Below are 19,495 nucleotides of genomic sequence, written 5' to 3' on the forward strand. Positions count from 1 at the left end.
AACCGGGAAGGGGGCGGCGGTGTTTGTCGAAGCCGGCATGCCACAAGAATCTACCCGCAGTAGGGATCGACAAAAAGTCCCATACCGAGCCCGGATCCGTAGGACCTTTTCTGTTTGCAGAACAATTTGGGGGAATACCATCGAACGGCTGTCTCCGCGACCAGCAATGCTGCGTGTTGCACCTGATTAACACAGTACAATGGGGAACTTCGCCACTGGCTTTTGATCATTGACATGAAACCGTGAAGGAGAAAGTATGGATTGATAGAGTTATGGTCTCAGATTGACTTTTCTAAAGTGTATTGACTTGCCGGTTCACTCCGTCCGCCGGTTGCATTCATAAAACAACCCAGATACGCATAACATAATGAACGTGATGGTGGCTTGTTCTTGTTCAACATCGGATTCAAAACATTGAGGAGGGGTGATTGAGGGCGCAAAAAGAAAGGAATGCAGTAAGTTACCTAGGTCTGATTAGTTAGTTATTACATGCTGTACATCATTAGACACGCCTTATGTTCCGTCAATCATTTGAATGACCATGGCGCACTAAGTACTGAATATAATATGGCAATTACGGGGTACTATCCATCCATCCTTTTCGCATCGTTGTCAACCCCGCCATGCCATTACTTACGGAAGAGAGATAAATGATCGATAGCAATGCGCTGCATCAGACCTGGCATGTGTGAAATGCGCCAGAGTGCATGAGTCTCCGAGCCTTGAAGGCAAAGAGGGGAACGGGAGTCTAGTATTCCGTACTTGTAGTCAACTAACTTACTTGAAGTGGAACCCGCAGCGTCGACGGAAACCAAGGCATCTTTCTTAGCGTGAATCTAGCTCCTGCTAGCCGGGGCTCGTCGAGAATTAGAACAAATCACATTGTTCGATTACCACAAGTTAGCGGCGTGTTTCTATCTATGGTACTGCCTCGATTGTAGTGGGTCTGGTACTTATCAAATCTTACTGGAACAAGGAAATCTCTTCCCCCCCCTCCCCCCTTCAGTTTCTTCTTTTTCAAGCACTTGCTTTGGCCAAAATCTACGGAGTTAGGAAAAAGGGACACAAGAGATGGTGGTCGGATGAGATGCCAAGATTCCTCTCCCGGCCATCGCTATGCTTAAGTAACCTACCAAACTGTGCATCTGTCAGCATACGAAGGATTCCTGCCGACGGGTGCCTCACTCTCCGTTACTTGCACTGTAAGTTGAATGCCAGAATGGTTAGACGGTTGCAGGAAGAGGAACCTTTCGTCTCTCATTGGCAGACTCTCCTTGAATTGCATTCGGCCGTACAAAATCATCCCAAGATTCTCTTTTGCATTCTTAATCTCCGGTCCCTGAGATCGTGATCATTGCCGGTGGGCCGCAAGTGCCAACACATCATCATGGGTGTTGTTGACTTTCCCCTTCCGGTCTCGAACCACGGGCGTGGCGAATTATTCTAGAAGGTGATGTATTCCATTGCGCATCTTGGTTGCAATCCCCGGGACCCAGCTCGATCGAACCCAAGGTAATGTTCGACTGAAAATACCACACATAGCCATCAACATCGGGTACAACAAACTCAATTGAACGACCTGTGCTTGAACCCGATTTACTAGAGCGAGATTTGAACCGCAATAGCTGCTCAAATCCGAGAAGTGCTGCCTACATGCAGACTATGCTAGCGCATGCGCTGTATGCAGTGACTATCCCGATAGTGTCTGGACGCCTGGAAGCCTGTTGCGTATGGTTCGGTAGACCGTGCGTTAGCAAGAGCATCCTACTGTATAACTGAAATAACCAATAAATCAGTCAACAATCCACTTTCTGTGAAGCTGATTACTTCCCAGTATGTATGACATTTCGCGACGGACCCCGTCTCATCCAGGCTGGACCACGTACAACACATGGGAAACCAGGGCCCATGCCCATGGCCATCACATTCAAAACCCAACTGAAAACAGTCGAACCACGGCATATCCGAGCCCGCCCCGCGATAGAGAGAGAAAAAGAGCCAAGGCCGGTCCAATGTGCAAAGAACGGCCCAACCAGGAGAGGTTGTGGTCTGGGCTCAACCCCAACCCGACCATAGCACCTGCATACTAAGAGCTCAGCTCGTTACAGAAGACGACGAACACATCCATGCAGAAGATTGGGGCCCATCGCCAATGCGGAACCCGCGCCAGAGCTTTGAAGTTTGAATGGCTGCGCCGATCCGATTTGTAGCCGCAACCGCAAAGCGTTGCCTAGTATCTATCACTCATGCTTATTCGGCCTTCGGGGGAGATATACAAAATTAGTCCGGGATGGCTGTCTCTTGTGCTGAGCTTGCTCTCCACTGGTGGTTTTGTATGCTGGACGTCAGCTGCTACTGTTGCTCTGGTGTAGCTGTAGGGTTTCACACGATACATCGTTGACATACGCTTTCCCCGTGAAATTGGGATAAGAACTAAAAAAGCAGTCGGGTGATGCGCTGGTACAGACATAACATCGGACCCGCGAAGTCCCGCGTTTGACCTGTCATGTTACCTCTAGTGCCATGGTTGGACAAGGGTACCGAGTACTTTGAAGAAGGGCCTTGAAGTAGAGAATTTTGATGGCTGCGAGTACGGCTCGCGGATCTTCCACGGCATTAATGAACTCACTCGCCCGGAATCAATGTATATGTAGCGGCTATTGCCCGCGCCGCATCTGAAGGCACAACGATGGGAGAAGATAAGGGAAGAGGCAGATAGAAGCGGATGCAGGCCAACCACTGAGTAGATAGGATTGACAATTGTGGCGTGATACGCAGTCTGCTAGTAAATTACTAGCATTCTAACTACCGCGTCAGTTTTCGAGTTTAGACTAGCTCGAACGTGCAGACGTCATGATTGTGTCGCAAACCCCGCAAGACACGAGTACGCACACGAAGATCGACTGCGAAGCTCTCTCTCTGCCGGGGTCGCGGGAGGAGTCTTTGCTTGGGAGGGCTTTGACCACATTGCTCTGTGACAGAGCTCAATTCTTCATCAGTTGGTTCGTTTTTTCGAGTCTCTTGGCTGATGAAAGTTGTTTGTTCTCGTCGGGACACTGACGATCATGACACAACAGTAAAAAAAACATCATCGCATCGCGTGGCACATGCTAAAGCAGAAAGCAAACTGCAGATTAGTCATCTGAGGTGAAGATAGTTAACTATGCCGTGTTCAGGGGTCAAATTTAAACAAACAAGATGTGGGCGATGATCTTGCCGAATGCGTTGATGGGGGGGGGCGGGGGTTATCCATGAGAGCAAATGAGAAACAATCAAAGTGAAGAGGTCTAGAAGGAGTTGACATGCTCGATCCAGGATTGTGGGTGGAGCCCCTCGGATCATGGATGCAACCAGCAGATGCTCGGCTGACTCAGCGGGAGAGATGCAACAAGGAATGCCGAACGATGGATGCCTCGTATTCCTGGCGGTTAAGGATTAACTCGGGCTGATTTGCACTGCATGACATTCCACTCGGCCAGTCCAGTTGAGTTTGTATAGCACGTACCGACATCATGCATGCATACATGCGAAGCCACCAAGTCAGCTTCGAAAGCAGCTCCTCAATTCGACTTGACTGTTGTGTCCCAATTCTGTAACGTGCGCAGATGGGAGAAAGTGCTGTATGAGGATGATCAAGTGAGGCTGGATCGATTAACTACTGAGCTAGTAGTTATGCAGCATCTTACTAAGCGAGTCACATTTCTTTATGCAGTGTCTACGAGGGGCAATATCTGATAGAACCCGACGGAGGGGCTTGAGCCGACAAGAAATTGTGATCGCGATACAGGCATATCTTGACTTAGTCTCAGGTCCCAGCCATTCTTTACAAGTATGTACTATGTAGAATTCAAGTTCCCCAGGCCTCTGTGCGAATACACAGATGACTAATCAGTATTCAACGCAGAATTCTCCACATTTGATGGAAACCCATCCATCTGATAGCAGAAGAATACACAAGCGGTAGAGAGATCTTGATTAACCCAAAGCATCACAAGAACAAGCTTGTCTCTCGCGACCAGCCTTGTGTATACGGCAGCAGGCGAGGAGCAACAATGACTCGAACCTCGCGCAAGCCACCCCGAGACCCAGCTCAGCTCTCGGGGAAGCCGCTAGCAGAGACCCTAGAGCCATCACCCATCCTGCACAGCGAGACAGAAGACTGGACGACTTCTCGGGATCTCACCGAACATGGTCTGTTGTTTGTGCCCGAGGTGATGCAGGATCTGACCCTGTACCTGCTGGCCAACCCCAACGTCAACTCCAGCCACCTGTTCCGGGCCGATATCCTCTTCGACAGCGAGGGGATAATGCGCACTCCGCGGGAGAAGGCGCAGTCCTTCGCGCTCACTGGCAATGCCAATGCGGAGGCCCTCGCATCCACTGAGATTCTCGATGGCACAGAGGACGAGGTCGAGGTCGAGCCCACCCCCGCGCGCGATGTCCCCGGCTTCACCCTGACAAGGACCATCGTCCGACGCTTAGTACCCCGGAACCCTAAGCTGGACCGGACCCTGGACCAAACCTGTCACTTCTACGAGGCGGAGACGACGGCTGGAACTGAAGGGGGCCGCAGACGCTCTCTGGTGATCTATACACCTCACATCACCAAGGAGGAGGACATCCCCTACTACCACCCGACCCTGCGCTCTCTAGCCTATCTATACGACTATAACACCATCACCCCAGAGCATCCCTCCCAAGACCCAACCTCAGGCTCAAACCCAGGCCCAGGAACCCTAACCTTACACACGCTCCTCTTCCGCAACCTCCCCATCACCAACCGCCTGGAACGCACTCTACAAGCCCTCCTCAACACGCAAATCCGTCTTGCCCGGACCACCCGCCTACCCACCACATCATCATCGCCCTCCTCCACCTCCACCAACCAAAAACACCTACTAGGCGCCAACAAAAACCCCCTTAAAGACAACATCCTCCCGCAACACCTCGTCCAGGACACCTACACGCGCCTCAAGGCCAAATACGCCAGCGACCTGTGCCAGAGATGGGTGGAAACCACGGAGCCCTCGAAGCACGTCTTCGAAGACCTATCCATCGCCGCCTTCCTCATCGAGCTCTGGCGCAGCATGTACGGCGTCGTCCCGAGTGATGAGCGCAGCCACGGGGGTGCTATCGGCACCACCACCACCACCACTCCAAAATTCCCCGGCTTCGTAGACGTAGCCTGCGGCAACGGCGTCCTCGTCTACATCCTGCTACAGGAAGGCTACGAAGGCTGGGGCTTCGACGCCCGCCGCCGCAAGACGTGGGCGATCTTCCCGGAGCGGATCCAATCCCGTCTGAAAGAGGAGATCTACATCCCTGCGCCTTTCAGCGATGCAGTCGGTGTCGGTGTCGGTGTCGGCGAACCGTCTAGTAGTTCCAACCCCAACCCTGTCTCCAACCCCAACCCCTTCAACCTCACCGTCCCAACGCACACCGGCCACTTCCCCGCCAACACCTTCATCATCTCCAACCACGCCGACGAACTGACCGTCTGGACGCCCCTGATGGCCGCGCTGCTGTGTCCCCGCAACCCGTCCCCGTTCGTCGCCATCCCCTGCTGCTCGCATGCCTTGTCCGGCGCGAAGTACCGGTATCCGCCGCCGAGGGGTGCATCCACTGCAGCTAAAAATAAGGAACAGGAGGAGCAGCAGCAGCCCGACTCCGGGGACTTGAAGGCCCTGCGGAAGGAGCGGCAGGATGCGCAGGCGTCGGAGGCCGGGTTCCTGAAGAGTATGTATGGGTCGCTGACGGCGAAGACGATGGCGGTGGCCGAGGAGGTGGGGTATGAGGTTGAGAAGACGTTGTTGCGGATCCCTAGTACGAGGAATATGGCTGTGGTTGGGGGCAGGAGGGGGACGATGCTAAGGTGGAAGGGGGGAGGGAGGGAGTTGACGAAGAACGAGGCGCAAGTGGTGGGAGATGCTGATGCTGATGCTGATGCTGATGCTGAAGAGGTTGTGGCAAAGGTCATGGCTGCTGTGCAGCGGGAATGTGCTCGAGAGGGAGGCGTGGAAGCCGCGGCGAAAATCTGGATAGAGAGAGCGAGAGGGATCAACAGGGGTCCGGGGATGGGGAAGCAGCGTGGTGGCGGGCATTGACAGGGAGTGCTCGAGAAACAGAAGAGCGTCCTCATACGAGGATTCAATTGTGAGGAAAGATGATGCAATAGAGCGGGGCTATTCTATAAAAAGTTTCTAAGATTCTATAGATGTCGATGCTGAGCTCGGCTTGGCAAGAAATAAATGACTGAGAAGGGAGTCCGCATACAGTGAGTGAAAAGAATCAAAAAGAATTGCCCGAATAGTCCGAATGAGAAAAACACCACTGGAAGAACTCCGACCATGCATTTTCTATACAGAATGAGCGAAGAGATATCATTTGAAGTTACTTGCCTTCACCGACAAATCACACATCTACTATCGTCGGTATCACCATTGCTGAATTGGCACCGGATCACGGCTATCATAAGAGACAACAATGGCGAGCCATACGCATCGAATGCTTATGCCTCCTTGGGCTCGCGAGCTTCTGCCTTCGAAGAGGGATTGGCGGTCGGCGCCGAGGATGCGCGCTGCGCGGCGGCGGACTTGACAGCTGCTGCAACGGAACTGTCCCTGATGCGCTTCAGTCTCTCCGAGCGGGCTTCCCCAGGCAGACTACCCCAAACCGGATCAATGGAATCAGCTCGCCAGTTTGGCCGATGGCCAATTGCCCCACCTCTCGTTGGTAGATGCACCATAGGCGAGCCGCCTGCGCCGTCTTCACCCCACATCCTAACACGCTGGAGCTTACGCAGCTTGGCCAGCCCATACACACAGACGACCAGTGTGATAGCGAAGCAGGTCACAGAGACCGCGCCGAAACCCAGATCCGATTCTTCGATGAAGTTCTTCAAATTCATTCCGTATAGTGCAGAGAAGAGGGTTCCAGTCGCGAGTCCGAGTGTGCCGATGCTGAATTTCAAGTCGAGAAGCATGAGGGAGTTGCGGTTGGCGTCCAGAATAGCCTTGACACTATACACGGAGACAATTAGCTATTTATCCACAGCAAAACTTTGGAAGCAAGTAATACTCACACTTCTTCCGTGTTGCGGATCCCTGTTACCAAGTTGCCGCTAGCCTGGACAATTTCATCGCAGACTTTATGATATGATTCCAGTAGCATTTCGACTTCCTGGTGATCATCCTCCTCACGCTCGATGTTCTTTTGACGCTCAGTGAGGTACATCGCCGCCAAGTCGTCGTCCGCTTCCAGCAGATCATCGATAGCATCACGTACAAGTCGGGCCTTCTGCTCGAAAGTACCCAGCTTCTTCGAGTAAATCAGCAAGTGCCGCAGCTTCTCCCGATCGATGTCCTCTTCCAGGGCCCGCAGAACGCGCACGACAGGTTCTCTGACGCCGTTGAACTCCTCCTCCAAACCACTTGTGACACTGATCAACACAGCTTCGAGCGCCCGGAACTCGTAAGGTAAAGCGCCCGCGCTTTGTCCCTGTCTTTGCCGCAGTTTGCCCTCCAGATCATAAACGAACAGGGACTGCATGTAGGAGTCGGTTGAGCCGTAGGCGTCAAACACAAGCACACGATCGGCCTTGATCAGAACGCGGAGGTGGAGAAGATTGATGAGAATCGCGCTGGGCCGGACCAGAATGTGCGGCAGGGTTGATGAGTCGATTTTGCGCAAATCCCGTGGGAGAAGGCCATACTGGGCGCGGCTGTTAATGCGATTTCATGCCCCTCATCACAATGTAGCATGCATGTCACTCACCTTGGCAATCAGCTCACTCTTCTTGAACTCCCCGTTCACCAGGGTGACGTTTCCGTTGCTATCAAACTCCGTGCATCGCAGTCGCGGCTCATTGGAAGCCTTGGCCGCCAATCCGCGCCCAAGTGTGAAGCCCGGCTCCGTGCCGTCACCGATCAATGTGGGCGGGCTGCACGCATACTTGTTGCTTTCCGCAGCCTTGCTCCGTCTCCAATCAAGAAGCCTGCGGAAGAGAGGCCGGTCTTTGGTGGAGACGGTGCGCGATGGTTGTGCATTTGGAACGTGAAATGCTGGCGTTGCGAGAGGTGGAGTAAATGAGGCTCGACATCGTGCACCACCGCGGCCTCGAGCTGAGAAACTCGGTAGCGGTAGCAGATTTGCCTGGAGCGGTTCTTGCGATGGTGGCAATTCGACCCGATTGCAGTTGTTGGTGAAGGTTCGCAGTGAAGACAAACGAGGCGGCGGGCGAGTCTGGCCGCAGGCTGTTGGGTTGGCGGTGAAAAAAAGTGACTCGGACTGAGAGCGCAGAAACCGGAGAAGAGACGCCGACGGGGCTGAAGATTTCAGAGACGACGGGGACGGCATTTCTGAGGCGCGTGCGACGACTTCATCAAGAACCACAAAGACAACCGCCACTCATCCTTGGGTAGTTTCTGACCGGCGGAGATGGATTTGACTATCTTTTTCCCGCGCCCCAAGTTGTTGCGCGCCTCCGGGCCTAAGATGATCCGGATCCTTATCCATTCCACATCTCAGATAAAGATTCCAGTCCTCTTCGTTTTTCCTCGACGCCTGCAAGGAACCATGACAGGCAGACAATTAATTGGTGAACGATGGGTCCCGTGATCCATGCCTTCTTAAGTCTCTTACACTGATCTCTTTATTGCGGTGTGTCTTCTCTGTATTCATGACTACTTCCAGGGGGAATGATATCTATGAGCCAATACCCCGGCGGACCTGCCAACGTTCTCTGGGATGTCACTCCACTTTTGTTGCCGGTACTGATATAAACTTTGCATGAGGAAATCCTTAAATGCCTGCCCGCCTGCTGCCTGACTGGAGCAGTGCAATAAATGAGTGGTTAGACTGCTGCGGGAGGTGTGTTTACTGTACAGGAGAAGACTCATACATCCCAGCATCCTATAGAAAACTTGGATACCACCCGATTGGATGCCCCATTCGTGCTATGACGTCACAATGCGGAAAATGTGCCTGACTAAATAATGAATGGTGGGCCAAATGGCTGTCCAGCAACTCAGTACTACGTATCGTATCTAAAATAAGTTGACATGACGAAACGCCAAAGTTCGAATTTTTGTCTATAGAGTAAAGTAGTGCAATGCGTGCAAGAAGCTACAAGCTTCCGACTAGGAAGTATAGCTGCATTGCGCATGGACAGTCTTGCAAAGACACTTACCGGCCAGCCGCGCAACAAGCGCAGCAAACAGCAAGAAACGATATTGAACAAAGGTATCCGGCGCGAACGAACATGCTCAATGCACTGCAACGCCAGAAAAAATCATGGGAAAGGTAGATACGACGCAACAATCACCAATCATCATCGTCCTCCTTTTCGTCATCTGTCGATAAGAAATCAGCTCTGAATATACCGCAAGAAGCGCATAGCAAGGAAGGCATGTACTTACCGCTGCCGCTAACTTTCTGCTTTCTCTTGGCCAGGGCGTCCTGTAGAGCTCCAGCCAAACCTCCTTGAGGCGCGCTTCCAGCACTTGGTGTGGCCGCAGCTGACTCGCTAGAGCCGGGCACAAAGGCACCACTTCGGTCTTTCTTTTCCGAATCTTTAACCCTACGCAAGCCCGTACCTCCCTTCCCTCCAGATGCTCGGATGGCAGCCATGAGGTCATTTCTACCTGCATCAGGAGCAGGCAGCGGTGGGGCGGCACCACCTGGCGGGGGTGGGGGTGGAGGACCACCAGCCCCAGGAGGGGGTGGAGGTGGAGGAGCGCCGACTCCAGGAGGGGGTGGCGGGGGTGGAGGAGCGCCAGATCCAGGGGGAGGAGGGGGAGCAAAACCGCCTGGTGCGGGTGGCGGCGGCGGAGGGGGAGGCGGTCCAGTGCTGGACGGAGGCGGCGGCGGCGGAGGTATCGAAGGTGCTGCATTTGAGGAAGGGTGTGACGGGGGTGGTGGCGGCGGTGGAGGCACGCTCGACGATGGTGGTGGGGGAGGAGGCGGCGGACCAGCAGCACTCGTAGGTGGCGGCGGAATCGGCCGGGAGCTGGAAGGCACAGGTGGAGGAGGCGGGGGTACTGAAGCCGGACTTCTTGGAGGAGGCGGCGGAGGACCTGGGGCGGCAGCATTGGGGATTTTGGGTGGTAGTTGGGGCGGCGCCGCAGGACTCATAGTGCGCGGAGGCGGCGGCGGAGGTGCAGAAGGTAAGGGGCTGCGACTCGGTGGCGCCGGCGGAGCAGACACCTTTCGCACTCCTTCGAATGGGGGTGGAACACCGAAGCGAGAGTGATTCTCTTCCATTGGCGTCTTTGGAGGCCGCGGGGGAGGAGGAGGGCCTGGGTTTGTGCTGGACATTGCTCGCTGACGACCAGGGGCCACGGATGCCGCTATGTGGGCAAATCTACCGGCATCCGCAATCGGTGGAGGGGCACGGAAGCGGTTCCTTGGGGGCGAAGGCTCGCGATTTGATGCAGGCGTGGCAGGTTCATCATCGACATCAGTCCGAGTCCTGCGCGACGGAGGAGGGGGTGGCGGAGCGCCGCGCCTGCTGCCACCACTATTTCCAGTGTTCTGCGGACTGAGGGCTGCCACTTTCGGAGCTGGAGGTGCGAATGGGGGAGGCGGAGGGGGAGCCTTTCCTCGCCGCTGATCTTCAGCAAGAGATGAACTGGAGTCGGAACCAGCAGCGCCCTGTTTCTGCTCAATATAGGCCTTGATGAAATCGGAATTCTCCGCTATCTGGTCCTCCGTGATTCCCATCTGCAGAAGTTCATCTAGCAGTCCCTTCCATGCGGGGTCGCTAGTATCAAAAGGCAACTCCTTGCGTGGCGGGCTGGCGGCGGGCGGCGGGGGAGCGATCTGAATCGAAGGTGCAGGTGGTAATTCCGCAGGCGTGACCGTTTGAGCGTGAGACCCGGACGAAGAGCGATGCCCAAGCAAGCTGCCGAACAACGATCGACCAACGCCATGTTTGCCATTGACGACTGGGGCTGGGCCCTGGCCACGAGTCGACGCAAAAGGTGTCAACCGTGTCTCTTTGCTCGCATGCTTCTCCCGCTCGTGGACCTTCTTGATGAAGGTCTTAGCCTCTTTTTCGTCGGCGAAAGAGAACCCGGCGGGGCAGTCTTCGAGTTCAAAGGTGTGGAAGAATGTGCGGTCCTGATTATATGCGAAATTATCGTAAATCTCTTGGTCCCATATAACTCCCCTCCCTGCAGGCTGCACCGTAGAAAGTTGGATGATCAGTAAAGAGATGACTATGTCTTGGATCAGGGATGCGCTTACCGATACATCCACCAACTTGAGCCAGAAGGTACGGCCGACTAGGTCATTTGCCAGCACTGCAGCACCTTGTAAACCAGTGTAGGTCCATCTTTGAGAATCCGGATATGCAACGTAAAGGCGCGCAACGGCTACAGCAAGGATTTTGTTCGCAGGCTTGGGGACAGTTCTCCTGACGATTTCCTTGTCGGCGTCGGTAAGTATAGAAGGCATGGCGATGTACCGGGAGTTTTAGACAAGTGAGTAAAGCGCGCGCAGAGTGGGAATGGCGATCAGAGCGATTGTATAGTGTCTTGCGAACGCATCGCAGGTGGTTTAGTGCGATTCTAGAGGCCCAATGGATCAGGAGGGTTGTTAATCCTCAGGCACGACTGTTGGCTGATAGGGCGCGGCAGTAACGGATGTCACAGGGAGTAGGGGGTAGCTTGGATTCCCTAGGGTTCTGGGGGCTGGGTGTGAAGTTAGCATGAATGGCGAGAAAAGTAAGATATTCTGATAGAAGATCATTCAGAAGGATGCACATAAGGAGACACCGACCGCTAGTGTGAGAATCTGCCTTGAAGGTTGAATGACGGGGGCAAAGAGGTCAAGTAGCAAGTAGCAGGAAGAGAAACGTGAGGGGAGGGGGAGCCTGGGCGGAGAGAGAAAGAGAGAGGCTTAGGCGGGCGGCGGCACTAAAGAGGCGCGCAGTGGGGATATCCGGTGGGCTAGGCCTACGACGTACGAGTACGAGTAGTTACCTCTACTACTCTACACTGCATACGGAGTACTCTACTGACTAGTTGCAAAATAGCAATTATCCTTATGTCTTCTTCACATACACGCTGTTTAAATGTCAGGATTTCTGGTTAATCACTATCATCGCAATCGCTCCCATAGTCGGAAGTCCTTATTGTGTCCTTATCCTAGACGGGATTTTGCCGCATTTGTCAAAGGCCATCTTAGGCAGAAATGACACAGTAAAGTAGAAGACAATAACTGCTAGAATGTGATGAACTTCGGTCTCTAGGCAGCTTCTTATTCCTGTAGTAGTACGTCTCAATCCTGAATCGGTCATGTCATGTGGCTGCGAGTGTGCTTACATTGTCAACTTATCAAGTCGAATTATCGAAGCCCAACCGACGTCATCGCGTTGCCTGCAACTATAGAAAAGCCCGCTTGTCTCTGGCCGCCTCTTTCGTTGCAACTGTTTAAGATCTCCCCAGAATCATCCAACTGTTCTCTATCCTCACTATACATCTATTCCTCACTAAGTCAAGCTAAACACGTTACTCATCACGATGCCTGTCATCCCCGAGCCTGCTAGCTTCCCTACTGCCCACGGCAGTAACAACGATAGCCCTTCCAACTCCTCGGAGCAGAGAGACCCTGGCCAGGATACAAAGAAAGCCTCGATGCTCGATCACCTGTCAAAGGGCCCTCAGATCCCGGACAGTGAGTCTGGAGTTTTCTTACTGCTGAACAGTTCTCCTCATTGACCCTGCTTTCTCAGACATGCCACCTAAAGCAACAAAGGAAGAGATTGAGGCGCGTAAGAAGGAGCTGAACCAGTGATTGTTCCGGACATCTCAGATGGTCACCTACTTTCATATTTCAATTGTATTAATCATGAGAATTACGTACGTTGTTTGGTGAATGAATTACTTTTTGACGTTGCGATTGCGGGGATATATTTACTTGGCGCGGACTGCAATATGATACCTGCATACCGGGGTGGTGCTTCCTTTGCACCAGTCTGTGAAACCCATGAGACCCATAGATAGACAAGTCTTTCCCATCATCTCGCTTCATAGAACTAGCACATCAACTTATTGCATGAGTATACCTCATCTGCCCTGCTTCTGCCTGCGACCCGTTGCAGGATTGTCCCAAAAAGGAATCATTACATCATGATACACGTGACCCCGCGTTCACTTTGCTCCTCACAGCGCGATGCGAGGCTGTCTTCTGTCGCGTCAAGAGTTTCCTCATGCCGCCTGAACGAGCCAATGTCCCGGTGAAGCTGTCCCTGCCTCTGGTAAGTGTTTTACTGTCTTGTACATCCGGCTCAACATGTCGAGGACTCGCTAACAGGATAAAATTAGCAATACCAGCAGGACATCTTCACCGAACTGCGCGCGGAGGATGAGTTGGTGGTTCTTGCTCGAGGCCTCGGCCTCCTCCGACTAGTGACTAATTTACTTCACTTCTACGATGCGGCCGGAAACAACCTTGTATTGGTCGTTGGTGCTGACGATCGAGAGAATGAGTGGATTGGAGAGGGTGCGCGGCCTGATTGCGGTCCCAAACTATGACGGCAGTCCTCGGAAAGTGGCTGACCACAGCTTGCAGCGCTTGCGGAACACTATGCAATCAGTAAAACGCCTCTGGCTAGGGGTCTTAAGGTGATCAACACTGATAGAGCTACGGTTTCGATGAGGTAGGTCACGGTCGGTCCACGCTCACTGTATTTCGTGCTAAACGTCGTACAGAGAGAAGCTATATGCCGCGGGTGGTATTCTGAGTGTGACATCCAGAATACTAGTGGTGGACTTTCTGTCCAGTAGGTGAAACACGTTGTATGCTTGCAAGGGTGTTGATCTCTGATTGAACGCCTTCATTAGAGCTCCTCGACCCTTCGAAAGTGACGGGCATGGTTGTGCTCCATGCCGACAAGTAAGCCACTAACTACCGGAATGCATTCCGATACTGACGCGGTGTAGAATTCTTGCAACTTCCCTCGAAGCTTTTATCCTTCGTGTATATAGAGAAGCAAACAAGACCGGATTCCTCAAAGCATTCTCGGACTCCCCCGAGCCGTTCACAACAGGGTTTGCTCCATTGGCCACCTCCATGCGGAATCTCTTTCTTCGCAAAGCATCGCTATGGCCGCGCTTTCATGTCACCGTTGCAGAGTCGTTGGAAGGCCATAGAAAAGCCGAGGTGATCGAGCTTGAGGTACCGATGAGTGACAAGATGCGGGACATACAAAATGCGGTCCTTGAGTGTGTGGAAATATGCATTGGAGAGCTAAAGAAGGCGAATACAGGGCTTGATATCGCAGACTGGACTCTGGACAGTGCTTTGCATCGAAGCTTTGACATTGCCATTAGGCGCCAGCTTGACCCGATGTGGCATCGGGTGAGCTTCAGAACCAGGCAAATTGTCAGCGACTTGTCGGATCTGCGTTCTATTCTCCAGTATGTTCACTTCTTCGGTTTAGAAGTCTGCTCCCACTGCAATGGCCGTGTCAATTATCCATTTCCAATCACTGACTGAACGTCAGTGCCCTGCTTACCTATGATGCCGTTTCGTTTCTCAAATTTCTCGACCTCGTTGTGACCGCCCATACTCCGCCTCCCGGCTCTACAAGGCACAATTACTCCCCCTGGCTCTTCCTTGACGCAGCTGATGTGTTATTTCAAACGGCTAAGGCGAGAGTATATCAAGGCAAAATAAGCAATGAGGTGGCTCGCTCATCATTAACTTCCTTTCCTACTACCCTGCAACCGGTTCTAGAAGAACAACCGAAGTGGGAGGTCCTGGCAGAAGTGCTTGAGGAGATTGAGACCGATGCATATCTGAACCCCTCAAATGTTGACGAATCAAACAGCACCGTGTTGATTATGTGCAGCGACCAGAGAACCTGCCGTCAGCTTCGTGAATATCTTGCAACAATGCATGCTCATGTCGGGGACAGGAAGCGGGAGAGCTCTGACCCCGGTAATGCTGTGGGTGAAAAGAAAGGCTCGGCTGAAGTTATGATGCGCCGAAGGCTACGAGAATACCTAGACTGGAAGGCCTCTTTATCCAAAGTCAGCAAGAATCTTTCCTCCAAACCACCCAACGAAGACTCCAATGGCGCAACGAGCACGCCTGCACCGGGAACTGTGAATCCCAGAGCACCCGCGAACAAAAGACGTCGCGTTCGTGGTGGAGGTGCAGCAGCAGGCCCCGGACGAGCGCCCAACGCCGGCATTCAAGTGGAGATGGAACCCTCGGGCCAAGTCACGGCACTCCTAGATGAAATAAAGCCCACAGAAGTCGAGGAAACCCAGAAGGAAGAGATAGTTGTGGAGGACTTGGACGACATGGATGACTATTATGAACTATATGATATGAACGATTTGATTATGATACACCCTTACGATGGCGACATGGACGAGCACATCCTCGAGGAGGTTCGTCCACGGTACATCATCATGTACGAACCAGACCCTGCATTCATCCGACGAGTCGAAGTCTACCGGAGCTCTCATGTGGGCAGAAATGTGCGCGTGTATTTTGTCTACTATGGAGGTTCAGTGGAAGAGCAGCGGTACCTGAGTGCTGTACGACGGGAGAAGGACTCGTTCACGAAGCTGATCAAGGAGAAGGGCGTACGTATCTCCTGCACCTCTCAACACACCAGTTACTAACGAGATTTACAGAGTATGGCCGTGACTATCGTCCATGATAAAAGCCTAGAGGACCCCCAGGAGCAGTTCCTCCGGACCGTGAACACCCGCATTGCAGGAGGCGGCCGACTCGCCGCAACGGCCTCACCACCCCGGGTCGTGGTCGACGTCCGGGAGTTCCGAAGCGCGCTCCCGTCCCTCCTGCACGGAAACAACATGATCGTGATCCCCTGCCAGCTGACCGTTGGCGACTACATCCTGACGCCGGACATCTGCGTCGAGCGCAAGTCCATCCGCGATCTGATCACCTCCCTGCGTAACGGCCGCCTCTACAACCAGGCGGAGACGATGCTCCAGCACTACAAGAACCCCTTCCTGCTGATCGAGTTCGACCAGAATAAGTCCTTCACCTTCGACGCCTTCGCGTCCGCGACCACGCCCGGGACCTCCTTCATGACGGACTTCGGCTTTTCGTCCTCCGGGACCAGCACCCTCTCCGCGAACAGCTCCCTGGTCAACCCTTCCAGCCCCAAGTCGGCGCAGCATCTGCTGGTCCTCCTCACCCTGACCTTCCCCAAGCTGAGAATTATCTGGTCCTCCTCCCCCTACCAGACCGCCGAGATCTTCGCCGAGCTGAAGAAGAACAACCCGGAGCCGGACCCGATCCGCGCCGTGCAGATCGGCCTCGACGTGGATATCGCCTCGTCGTCCCACACGACCGGGGACATCATGGCCGCGGCGGGCATCGAGCACCGGACCTTCAATCTCCTGCCTCAGGACATGCTCCGAGCCGTGCCCGGGGTGAGCCCCAATGTTCTCGAGCGGCTCATCCTGGAAACGGAGAACATCCACGAGGTTGCGAATATGAGCGTGGAGCAGCTGGATCCGCTCGTGGGGATCGAGGCTGCACGCAAGATCGTCGGTTTCTTCCGGAAGAGCGTGTTTGATGATTAGTTCAAGACGCCCGCAGTACCAGGATGTACATCATGAGTCTTTTGCATCAGCCGCATTTTTTGTAAATAAAGCGGTATGAAAGGGATAAATTACACGTCAAAGTCTACGTATAAGATGGAGTTTGCTTTGATAGTAAATTTTAGAATTCGTAACCTTTTCATAACTCTATCATCCAGGTTTCAAAAAGTGAAAAACAAAGGAGCGAATTTTGAAGAAGGTAAAACCAGGGAACAGAAAAAGAAAATCGTCAACACAAAGCCAGGCTGCACGCAGCCCGTCTTTTTTTCGGTACGTATTGCGACCCAATTCCTCCGTAGACAACCCGAAGGCGGCTCTCTTGATGGATCATGATCTGGCGAACCAAGAAGACCCAACCGAGATAACCCGCAGGTCTAACCCTGCCGATGATTCATACCCTATATTGCGAAAGGCCACACGCAAGATTGAGGCGAGCGCATGTAGCGAAGCGGGTGGAAGAAAGGCGCCGCTGCTGCCTTCATCCATCCTCCAGAGACCTTTCCGGGGAGAAAAGAGACGAATGGCGTAGGACAAGATAAGGCCCAGGCCAACCGCCGCCAAGGTTTCACAGAGCCCCTCCGGCGCAAGCACATGCTTGCTCCCACAGGAATCCAAGAACCGAGGCGGATTTTCCTTCCCGGAAAAAAGGACGTTTGACGTGTCGAGAGGAATAGCATGAAGGACGTGTGGCGGGGAAGAGAGACAAGAGTAAATCCCAGGGGAGCTCTCCTCGCGCAGTGGGGGGTAATGAATGCATCGGAGACGAGAGAAGAAGGCGAGCTTAGAGCTCGTCGACATCGATCTCCTTCTCCTCCTCGCTCTCGCGGTCCTCGTCGAACTCGACGTTGTCCTCGAAGCCCTCGTGGCCGTAGGTGTCGGTCTCGTTGATCTTGGCGTGTTCGGGCAACTCGCCGTAGGCCTTGAGACTTCTGGCCTCGTCGGCGGTGTACTTCATGATGACATCGCCCTTCTCGTCCTGGTAGTCACGCAGCGAGAGGAGGATGATGTCGCCCTGGTTGATCCAGACCTTCTTGCGGAGCTTGCCACGGATGTGTGCCAGGCGCTTCTCGCCGTCAAAGCACAGCGCCTCCAGGCGGCCGTTACCGAGCATCTTCACGACCTGCGCGTACTCCTGGCCCTCCTCCTTGAAAACGAGCTCACGCTTCTCGTTGTCGTTCTCGTTCTTTCCACGACGACGGTTCTTACCGCCCTGTTGGTAGTAAAAAAACATGCGTTAGCAAAAGGGTCCTCAAGTGTAGCAGGGCTGTGAGAAGAATCCCGCATTGTAGATTTCACCAACGCCAGGCCTCGCCACCTAGAAACAACCACAGTACCCGGCTGATGTACTCGGGCGTAGCGGGATACGGTGGTATGAGTCGTGGCGACCAGCAAGCCTGGAAGCGAAAATCTGTGAAGCGGGGTTCATGGAGGGTTCATGTTCTCACCTTTCCCTTGTTCTTGGGCATGGTGCAATCTCGCTAACCGCGTTGGTCTTTCACTCGATGCGATAGCCGATGATCGGACACGAAAGGGGTGGATTGTTGAGATGGACGTCCCTACGGACCAGCAGAGGGTTGAAAGTGGGGGTGGAAGACAGAAAGAGACAACGATGATTTCGACGCTTTTCAGGCTCTGCCGCCTCTTATGTAAGCACCAGTGGGGGGGAGTGGCGTGGCAGCCTGATTGATGCCTTAGAATATCTGCCTCAGGTCCACCATTCACAAGCAGAAACCGTCGACCGCCCGGCAGAAATGGTAGAGTTGCGTTATCGATAGAGCCTGGAGGAAGAAAGTGATAACTCAGTAGCTACAATAAATGCAAGTAACCTATGACCCATGCAAACATGGATCTTGACAACTGATTACTACTCTCCGACACACCTCCTCTGCTCTGTGGCATCTGTACCTAGCAGCGCTGTTATATTCACAACCAGCGTATACGAAACTGACGTACTAAAGCCATCAATTGTCGCTTTCACGCTCGTCACTTCCGAACTTCCATCTGCCTCAGCCATTCTACCGACAGAGTGCTTTACTTGTTTTCTGGGCCAGAAAGTTGGACTCAATCCCGGTCTTTAGTGCTACCTCGGTGCTGACTGCCAATTCTTCTGGGGATCCGCCTGCATTGTCCTATCCCACCCTCGTCAATAGGAACCGCCTCTCTCGACAAAGGGCATCCACCTGAGAATCGATGGCCAAGCGCGTAGCGAGGCTCGGAGGGGCCACAGGGAACCTGCGCATCCAAACAGCACGATACACCCTTCGTTATCAAGTCGAACACGAGATGCCTTTCATCGCCGCTCAACAATTAGCTTTGAACAACGCTATAAGAGTCAAACTTTCTCATCTATACCAAACCCGGCCTCGCGATACGCTATGGTACTCATTTGGCCTTAAAATGCTTTTAGATTACAAGAGTGTCGTTCGATCATGGGCGATGGGAAGGTCCAGAGTGGCGTTTCGCAAAGCTTTGGCGGAGCGTGGATACGATCAGGACGGCAGAGCGATCAGCTCTTTTCAAAGGGCCGCTACTGAGGAAACAAAGATTGCCGGCTTACGAGGATCGGTTGACTTTACCGTGCGGGAAGAGGTCGTCACAGCAAAGTCTTCGGACATTGAGAAGGATATGCGAGAGATTGTGGACAAAATAATCAGGGTGATGCTTCATGCTCCGAAAGCAGGGACTGGCAAGCTGAAGCAACGTGTCTTATGGGATAATAAGCAGCCTAAGCGTAAATGATATACAGTTTGATACTGAATCAATATGAGAATGGCACTTTCTTCTGTAATTAAATGGAGTGAAATAACCATCTTGCATGGATGGTATGAAACAGCGTGATGGCGGCTGAACGGTCTATTGACAACTTAGGTTTGGTTTGTTCCTAACCGGCCGATCTTCGAGAAACC

General features: G+C 53.2%; 9 protein-coding genes across 9 annotated transcripts; 5 read left to right on the top strand and 4 right to left on the bottom strand.

The window, feature by feature from the left end:
* Positions 1-1,502: 1,502 nt before the first annotated feature.
* BO72DRAFT_193009 (uncharacterized protein) lies at positions 1,503-2,160 on the top strand. The gene is made up of 2 exons (XM_040939547.1): positions 1,503-1,771; positions 1,828-2,160. Exons 1-2 carry the CDS (start codon positions 1,654-1,656, stop codon positions 2,088-2,090), a joined length of 381 nt encoding a protein of 126 aa, XP_040798751.1. The 5' UTR covers positions 1,503-1,653; the 3' UTR covers positions 2,091-2,160.
* A 1,593-nt stretch (positions 2,161-3,753) lies between these two features.
* On the top strand, positions 3,754-5,918 carry trm44 (tRNA (uracil) methyltransferase; the record flags this gene model as incomplete). The annotated part of the gene is made up of 2 exons (XM_040942409.1): positions 3,754-3,829; positions 3,905-5,918. A coding segment is annotated over exon 2 (1,866 nt), but the record flags the coding sequence as incomplete, so codon positions are not given.
* A 245-nt stretch (positions 5,919-6,163) lies between these two features.
* Positions 6,164-8,428, bottom strand: BO72DRAFT_529892 (CorA family magnesium transporter). Its single transcript, XM_040950269.1, has 3 exons — positions 7,774-8,428; positions 7,082-7,710; positions 6,164-7,019 (listed from the first exon to the last, which is right to left on the bottom strand). The coding sequence occupies exons 1-3, from the start codon at positions 8,353-8,355 to the stop codon at positions 6,509-6,511; spliced, it is 1,722 nt and encodes a 573-aa protein (XP_040798753.1). The 5' UTR covers positions 8,356-8,428; the 3' UTR covers positions 6,164-6,508.
* A 168-nt stretch (positions 8,429-8,596) lies between these two features.
* On the bottom strand, positions 8,597-8,940 carry BO72DRAFT_193022 (uncharacterized protein). Its single transcript, XM_040939548.1, has one exon. It carries the CDS (start codon positions 8,907-8,909, stop codon positions 8,682-8,684), a length of 228 nt encoding a protein of 75 aa, XP_040798754.1. The 5' UTR covers positions 8,910-8,940; the 3' UTR covers positions 8,597-8,681.
* A 43-nt stretch (positions 8,941-8,983) lies between these two features.
* On the bottom strand, positions 8,984-11,870 carry BO72DRAFT_487984 (WASP family protein). The gene is made up of 4 exons (XM_040948013.1): positions 11,779-11,870; positions 11,245-11,690; positions 9,417-11,178; positions 8,984-9,350 (listed from the first exon to the last, which is right to left on the bottom strand). Exons 2-4 carry the CDS (start codon positions 11,452-11,454, stop codon positions 9,319-9,321), a joined length of 2,004 nt encoding a protein of 667 aa, XP_040798755.1. The 5' UTR covers positions 11,455-11,690; positions 11,779-11,870; the 3' UTR covers positions 8,984-9,318.
* Positions 11,871-12,277: 407 nt separating this feature from the next.
* Positions 12,278-12,855, top strand: BO72DRAFT_450406 (uncharacterized protein). Its single transcript, XM_040945250.1, has one exon. The coding sequence runs from the start codon at positions 12,522-12,524 to the stop codon at positions 12,717-12,719; it is 198 nt and encodes a 65-aa protein (XP_040798756.1). The 5' UTR covers positions 12,278-12,521; the 3' UTR covers positions 12,720-12,855.
* Positions 12,856-13,039: 184 nt separating this feature from the next.
* BO72DRAFT_479273 (ssDNA endodeoxyribonuclease RAD1) lies at positions 13,040-16,676 on the top strand. The gene is made up of 8 exons (XM_040947566.1): positions 13,040-13,258; positions 13,326-13,503; positions 13,573-13,660; positions 13,713-13,783; positions 13,845-13,896; positions 13,944-14,420; positions 14,507-15,599; positions 15,651-16,676. Exons 1-8 carry the CDS (start codon positions 13,211-13,213, stop codon positions 16,569-16,571), a joined length of 2,928 nt encoding a protein of 975 aa, XP_040798757.1. The 5' UTR covers positions 13,040-13,210; the 3' UTR covers positions 16,572-16,676.
* Positions 16,677-17,370: 694 nt separating this feature from the next.
* Positions 17,371-18,055, bottom strand: BO72DRAFT_498765 (translation initiation complex factor eIF1A; the record flags this gene model as incomplete). Its single annotated transcript, XM_040948793.1, has 2 exons — positions 17,371-17,799; positions 18,035-18,055. 2 exons carry the CDS (start codon positions 18,053-18,055, stop codon positions 17,371-17,373), a joined length of 450 nt encoding a protein of 149 aa, XP_040798758.1.
* Positions 18,056-18,395: 340 nt separating this feature from the next.
* Positions 18,396-19,387, top strand: BO72DRAFT_450409 (uncharacterized protein). The gene has a single exon (XM_040945251.1). It carries the CDS (start codon positions 18,780-18,782, stop codon positions 19,326-19,328), a length of 549 nt encoding a protein of 182 aa, XP_040798759.1. The 5' UTR covers positions 18,396-18,779; the 3' UTR covers positions 19,329-19,387.
* Positions 19,388-19,495: the final 108 nt, after the last annotated feature.

Source organism: Aspergillus fijiensis (genome assembly GCF_003184825.1).
Source record: "Aspergillus fijiensis CBS 313.89 unplaced genomic scaffold BO72scaffold_45, whole genome shotgun sequence".
Lineage (NCBI taxonomy): Eukaryota > Fungi > Ascomycota > Eurotiomycetes > Eurotiales > Aspergillaceae > Aspergillus > Aspergillus fijiensis.

What these genes read in the sequence shown, in the direction of transcription:
- BO72DRAFT_193009 (XM_040939547.1), top strand. Translation starts at nt 1,654, where the DNA reads ATGCAGACTATGCTAGCGCATGCGCTGTATGCAGTGACTATCCCGATA. An exon ending in TAGCAAGAGCATCCTACTGT is followed by an intron (nt 1,772 to 1,827) that starts ATAACTGAAATA and finishes GAAGCTGATTAC; the next exon opens with TTCCCAGTATGTATGACATT.
- BO72DRAFT_450409 (XM_040945251.1), top strand. Translation starts at nt 18,780, where the DNA reads ATGGCCAAGCGCGTAGCGAGGCTCGGAGGGGCCACAGGGAACCTGCGC.
- BO72DRAFT_479273 (XM_040947566.1), top strand. Translation starts at nt 13,211, where the DNA reads ATGCCGCCTGAACGAGCCAATGTCCCGGTGAAGCTGTCCCTGCCTCTG. An exon ending in TGAAGCTGTCCCTGCCTCTG is followed by an intron (nt 13,259 to 13,325) that starts GTAAGTGTTTTA and finishes GGATAAAATTAG; the next exon opens with CAATACCAGCAGGACATCTT. An exon ending in AGTGGTGGACTTTCTGTCCA is followed by an intron (nt 13,784 to 13,844) that starts GTAGGTGAAACA and finishes CGCCTTCATTAG; the next exon opens with AGCTCCTCGACCCTTCGAAA.
- BO72DRAFT_450406 (XM_040945250.1), top strand. Translation starts at nt 12,522, where the DNA reads ATGCCTGTCATCCCCGAGCCTGCTAGCTTCCCTACTGCCCACGGCAGT.
- BO72DRAFT_529892 (XM_040950269.1), bottom strand. Translation starts at nt 8,355, where the DNA reads ATGCCGTCCCCGTCGTCTCTGAAATCTTCAGCCCCGTCGGCGTCTCTT. An exon ending in AGAGTGAGCTGATTGCCAAG is followed by an intron (nt 7,711 to 7,773) that starts GTGAGTGACATG and finishes AGCCGCGCCCAG; the next exon opens with TATGGCCTTCTCCCACGGGA. An exon ending in ATCCGCAACACGGAAGAAGT is followed by an intron (nt 7,020 to 7,081) that starts GTGAGTATTACT and finishes CTCCGTGTATAG; the next exon opens with TGTCAAGGCTATTCTGGACG.
- BO72DRAFT_193022 (XM_040939548.1), bottom strand. Translation starts at nt 8,909, where the DNA reads ATGCTGGGATGTATGAGTCTTCTCCTGTACAGTAAACACACCTCCCGC.
- BO72DRAFT_487984 (XM_040948013.1), bottom strand. Translation starts at nt 11,454, where the DNA reads ATGCCTTCTATACTTACCGACGCCGACAAGGAAATCGTCAGGAGAACT. An exon ending in TCAAGTTGGTGGATGTATCG is followed by an intron (nt 11,179 to 11,244) that starts GTAAGCGCATCC and finishes TCTACGGTGCAG; the next exon opens with CCTGCAGGGAGGGGAGTTAT. An exon ending in GCAGAAAGTTAGCGGCAGCG is followed by an intron (nt 9,351 to 9,416) that starts GTAAGTACATGC and finishes TCTTATCGACAG; the next exon opens with ATGACGAAAAGGAGGACGAT.